General features: G+C 46.2%; 1 protein-coding gene across 1 annotated transcript; it reads left to right on the forward strand.

Moving 5' to 3' along the window:
- Positions 1-4: 4 nt before the first annotated feature.
- VKORC1 (vitamin K epoxide reductase complex subunit 1) lies at positions 5-4,108 on the forward strand (the record flags this gene model as incomplete). The annotated part of the gene is made up of 3 exons (XM_083470842.1): positions 5-174; positions 957-1,066; positions 1,909-4,108. 3 exons carry the CDS (start codon positions 5-7, stop codon positions 2,136-2,138), a joined length of 510 nt encoding a protein of 169 aa, XP_083326968.1. The 3' UTR covers positions 2,139-4,108.
- Positions 4,109-6,242: the final 2,134 nt, after the last annotated feature.

A 6,242-nucleotide genomic window follows, 5' to 3' on the forward strand; every position in this document is an offset into this window, starting at 1 on the left:
CAGGATGGCGGTGCCCGGCTGGGAGCGCGCGGCTCGGCTCCTGCTCTGCGCGGCGGGGCTGGCGCTGTCTGCTTACGCTTTCCACGTGGAGACCTCGAAGGAGCGGGACGCCGCCTACCGGGCCATGTGCGACATCAGCGCAGCCGTCAGCTGCTCCCGCGTCTTCACTTCCAGGTGAATGAATTATTATGGGCACACACCCAGCTGCTCCAGCGCCCGGAGCCCCGGGGTGATCTCCTGCGATTTGCACCCTGGTGGCATCCGCCCGCCCCTGCGGCGCACAACCGGATCCCACGCGTGCTTGTATCCAAAAAGAGGTCCCGCTGGGATTTACTTCCGAGTAAGCGTGCGTGGGATTGCAGCCTGACCCTGTGCAATTGGCATGCTTACTCGGGACGAAATGCAAAGAGTTGAAATCTATCCCTACCACCCAGTGGATTCAAGACTATCCCTGCCCGTGTTGGGTTAAATTCCACTTCTTTTAGGAAAGTATTATTTGTCCTGGAGTTTTCTCAGTTCCGCTGAAAAGCTCCAATCGATCTTCTGAATCCTTTCCTGCTTGCAGCACAATTGAGAAAGGGGTCTCTTAACGGGTGGCAGGAGAGGAGGGGGGAAATTGTTAGCAGAAGTCACTGGTATGCTCGCCTAATCTTCTGTAAACAGCCAGGAAGGACGTCCCCAGGGTAACTGACCCTTTATTATTTGGCTGGAGAATGTGACTGAGGGGGATGACGTGTCCCTTATGTATGCTGGAGGTGACGCAGAATGGGCCTCCTGTGGTCTATAAAAGATCTGACATTGGTAAGATGCGTCTTTATATTGGCCCAGTTTGCCTTAGGCAGCCAACCAGACACTGTCATTGCATGATCTTAGACAATCCACAGTGTTCTATAAAGACTTAAGTATCATAATTACTGTTTATTGCTAACATTCTGCACCATCTCCTCCCATTACAGGTGGGGTCGTGGTTTTGGCTTGGTGGCCACGGTTCTGGGACCTCGTAGCGTGTTCAACCAGCCTAATAGCGTCTTTGGGATCGCTTTCTACACCCTGCAAATCCTTCTGGGTGAGTGACACATGCAGATGGATGCGTCAAAGAGAACACAGGTGTCCACACATGGATGCGGGTGTCGCTAACACAGCATCCAATCCAAACACTGGGCAGAGGAGAATCTAGCTGCCCATGTTTTCAACTTTGTATGTTACCAGGTGTGTTGTCCTCCCCTGACAACTACATCAGGTATTAGCAACATTTAGTAATTCGGGGCAGACCAGAGCTGTTGCACACTCCTGCTCTGTACTACCTCCAGTGTACTACCTCTGGATACAAGGTCAAGGCAGGGAAAGTGCTGTCGCAGTCAAGTTCTGCTTGTGGTCTTCCACGGCTGGCCAGTGAGAAAACAGAATGCTGGACTGAAATGGAGAGTGCTCAAAGAAGTGGAGCCAAAACAGGGCCACTGAGAAATAAGAGGAATGTGTAGAGGGGAACTTTGGGGGTGTGCAAGTGTACAAAAAAAATATATAATAATCTAAAGAATGCAAACTCTAGGGGCAGCCCCAAACAGAGAAGACCAAGCATGCTGAGTAGCTACAGAATGTGGGGGGGGGGGCGGACAGACGCTGAATGCGATGGGTGGAGAAAACGGAATGCTCTGCTCGGTGGGAGGAGCTAACTAGAACCCTGAACAAGAACATTAGGAGGGAGGATATACTGTAACGTTTTGTTGACATTCTCATGTGTGTGGTCAAAAACCTTTGTTGATTCACAGGTGGGGACTGGAAATCCAAAGTTGGGCTGGTCAGCTGAAAGGCTGGAGGCCGGTTTTAGCTTTCAATCCCATCTTGCCAGCATGATTTCCCCTTCTGCAGCTGAACACAAAAGTAACCCAGACCTCTTCATCCACACAGGCTTCTCCAACAGCGGCCTGGCGGCCATTGCTCTGCTGGGCTCTTCGGTCATCTCCATTGTTGGCTCGCTGTACCTGGCCTACATCCTGTTCTTTGTGCTCCACGACTTCTGCGTGGTCTGCATCAGCACCTACCTCCTCAACTTTGCCCTCCTCTTGCTCAACTACAAGCGCCTCGGCTACCTCAATCAGGCCTGGAAGCACCCCGTGGCCAAAGCCAAGAGGCAGTGAATGAAGGCGGCACCTCAGACTGGGAAGTCCTGCGAGGGTGAAGGTTTCCCAGGGGTTTCGCCTACCTCTGGTGTTTCCTTAAGCGCTTGTTTGGATCTGGACCAAATTCATTGCGCTTAGGTCCCATTGAAATTCAAGGCGAAAAGTTTGTCATTAGTCTTATGGACTCCAGTGGGAACTAAATGCAAGTAGCTTGGTCAGGATCCAACCTGTTAATCTGCTTCTATATCACCTGAATGCTCTTCCAGCTTGGAAAACGTCTTCCCAGAAATCGATGAGATCAGCATTCCACTTGTCCTGACCCTTCGGACTCCATTCAGATTAGCTCATGAACCTCCATTTTGGAACTTAAATGGATGCAGTTTTTGGTTGGGCTGACCTACAGATATGTAAATCAAGCCCTTTGTTCCTTTCCTTATTTCTTTTTAATACAAAACTTATTTTTATAGCTCTTTTTAGAAAAAAAATTGTATACAGAGCAATTTGTAAAATACAGCTATTCGTGATGACTTTAAAAAGCGTAGAGTTGAGAGCTGTTATGTCTCTTCTCAGTTGTAATAGAGTGCTTTTTTTCTGGGGATACTCAAGTAGAGTGCAGTACGGGGGCACTTCTCTCCCCCTATGTTTCAAAAGTGTGGCACTTACTGCAACAACTTCATGTTGAGTACCAGCACCATTTTTCCTTTTTGAAAAAGAGCACTGAATAGATACAAAATTGAGCAAAACCAGCTTGTGACTGGGCTTGGCTTAGTTACTGAAGCACAAACGAAAGCTCATCCTTTCTCACCATCATTAATAACAGCTACCTTTTGCATAACAGCAGGGCCCTTCTGTTAGGAAGGCTGAGGCAAGCCACAGATTGTGAGGTACCATTAAAAAGGTAGCAAACTGTAAATTATTTTCATTAGGATTGAAACCGCAAGGCCAAGGATGGCCCCTCAAGTTGTTTTTGGACTCTAGTTCCCACCCCCCACCCCCGGCCATGCTGGCTGGGGCTGATTGAGCCCAGCAACATCTGATGAGCACCACTACATGTTTACCATTATATTTGTACCACTACAGTGGGGTGGGAAATTTGGGTTTGCAGCCTTAGGTACCAAAAAAACTGGGTCTGGCAAAATATGGGTGAGCAGCCACTTTCCAGTTTGTTTTCTACAGGCTTCCAGCACAGCTGTCAATACCCATTTTCAGAGAAAGTGAGGCAGAGTAGACCTTAAAACATCTTTGTCCATTAGAATTACCTGGGGGGGGGGGGAACCATGCAGCTGACTTAAGCACCCTGCCCCCCCCCCCGAAGCCTGAGACTGCAACCCTCTTCAGTATCAGCCAGCAGCTGGTTGGGGCTGATGGAAGTTGTGGTCCAGAACATCTGGCAAACACCAGGTTGGCGATGGCTGGCATAGACTATAAAGTCGAAAGTGAATGACTTCCCGGTAATTTTTCCCCAATTTGAAATGGTGATTATATTTCTCTGTATGTACTCCCAGCCAACTGCAGGGGTCACTGTGTAGCCACCATTAACAGCCTGAAAATAAGCAAGAAATAGTTTTTTTGTATGAAGCACAATAGAGCCATCCAAGAAAGAAAACAGCTTGCCACCTAATGCAAGAAATCATGATTGATAATGAGAGTCTTGATTGATTCAATCCGCATAAAGTTACATATGAACAAAAACAAACACGACTTTTTCTTCTGAATGTACTTTGCTTTTGAGTGTTGTTGCGTCCGGTAGCATCTTAGAAGACGTGAGTCCTGTGCAAAACATAAAAGGATTTTTCCCCCCTAAGGTGCTGCCTTAAATAAGTGCTTGTATTAATAGGGTCCACCACACTGCTTTGTTTCCCAGATAATCAAGAGCACTGAGCAACCATCAGTCACAGGACATTTGGTTAAACTGACTGATCAATTTAAAATAGCAATCCTGGCAGAAAGAAAAACCTCTGTAACAATTTAAAAAATCTCTGGAGAAAGCAGCCTCTTGAATTCCTAGCTTTCATTTTTTTTTTTTTTGTGGGGCAGGGCAAGAGTGGTGGTACCTCATTTTTAATTTCAGGCTTTTCAGAAAAAGTTCATAAAGTCTTTAAAAGTGTATTTGCAGGGATAGACAGGGTCACGCAAATTCACCCATTAGATTATTACATTTTTAATATGACATTGATACCCTGCCTTTCCATATTCGTTTTTTATGAGAAGTTAGAGACCGCTTGCTCATTAAAAATACCCAAGTGGTGAATAAAATGCACAGATGTATAACAACCCTCAGTAAAACAGTATCATGCAACATATAAGATTCCTTCATTATGTCATCCACAGGCAAAACTGATAACAGTTTAGTTGACAGAAGCATTAAGTAGAAAAGTATTTGGTAGGCTTCTGAAAGAGAAAATGGAAGGTGCCTGATTGTCAGTAGAACATAATCCCACAAAGCTGCTGTGACCACAATGAAGGTTCTGTCACTGCAGTAATTGCCCTCATTGTCCTTGTCTATCACCAGGATGACATTTCAACTAAATTCTTCTTGAGTGTTTTTTTGCAACTCTTAGGCATGTCCTGAATTCACTTCATGTATGTACAGTGTGCACTGTGAACAGGGCAGCCTAGATTTGCCCCCTGGCTTGGCATGGAGCTCGAACAGCGCATTGGGAACCCACTGTCATTGGGCCCTGCACACATCTCTCCCAGCCTAATCCAATGGAAACTCTTCCAGCATCAAATCAGAAGATGAGCAAATTGCTGCTTTCTTGTAGAACTGGCTCGTTTCTTCCACAAAGTGTTCAGCCCCTAAGGAACGGTCTGGGATCGGCTCACTGGACTCTCAGCCTATGCATGGCTTCGCCAATAACAGGACATTCTACCTTACATGCAGCCTGTGGTTTAGAAAGGTTTCCCCTCCTCACAGGATCAAAACAATATTTCAGCCACAGCAGAAGCAACGCTTATAAGCTGGAAGCAAACATCCTGTTGTGCCACTGAATTTAACCACCTCTGATAAGAGTGTGCTTATGCTGCTCCTGTTCTAGATGCAGAAGTTTGTTTCTCAGCAGAGATGCATAGTCTTCAGAAGCATCTCTTTAAAGTCCTCCATTTTGAACAGCCCCTTCTTGATCTTCCCAGTGTTCTTCCAGGGGCTCTTCTGCCGTTTTAGAAATCTTGTCTTGCAACCTATTGGACTTTTGTAGCAATTGCCATGTCAAGACTGCTCACAACGTAACATCCAGTTATGGTTTCAAATTGGGAGGCTGTGTGTTGCATCTCAGGGGGTTGGACTGGATGACTCTCAGGGTCCCTTCCAACCCTACAATTCTATGATCGTTATACGCTTGCATCCCAAAGGATTGTGACTTCACAGCTGTGCCTACCATTCCTCTGATGGGACTTTTACAATGTCAACATTATTTCAGCCCCACTCTGTCAGTGTAACTTGTAGTCAACACCTGAGCTAGCTTATTGAGTAATTCCAGTGCTTTCTCTGATTCCCCAGCTTTGTCACCGAAGATACAGTAATGTAATACAAGGTCAGAGCCAACAGTGTTTCAAATATTACCAGCAATTCAGGCTGTGCCTCACTTTAGCCTTATTCTGTCTAAAATTCTAGACACACTTGTGAGTATGTTCCATTGAACTCAATGGGAAAGGGATGTAGCTCAGTGGGAGAACATCAGTTTTGCATGCTGAAGGTCGTAGCTTTAATCCCTGGAATCTCCAGGTAGGGCTTTGAAAGATTCCTTGCCTGAAACCTTGGGGAGCCACTACCAGCCTGTGTAAGCAGTACTATGCTAGATGGACCAAAGGGCTGACTATCCGATATAAGGCAGCTTCCTGTGTTCCAGTGTGACTCCTAAGTGCTTTTGTCTCCCAAACATGAAGGGAACTATAATTATTCTTTTAACCATCATCCCCATTCCTGCCATGTAGCCTTCTCTCACTTCACTGCTCACTGCTCATGAAATGTTTATGCTACAGTTAAGAGCTCAATCCTATATACATGTGGAAATTAGTTTCCACCTCCATGTCGTGGCAACCTGGCCATCCTTCGCAGAGACAGGCAAGCCAAAACCCATTTATTTATTTCTAACATTTATACCCCAAACGCCAGTGGCAATT

The sequence above is a fragment of the Podarcis liolepis genome (genome assembly GCF_965112155.1).
Source record: "Podarcis liolepis genome assembly, chromosome: 13".
In the NCBI taxonomy this organism is placed as follows: Eukaryota; Metazoa; Chordata; class Lepidosauria; order Squamata; family Lacertidae; genus Podarcis; species Podarcis liolepis.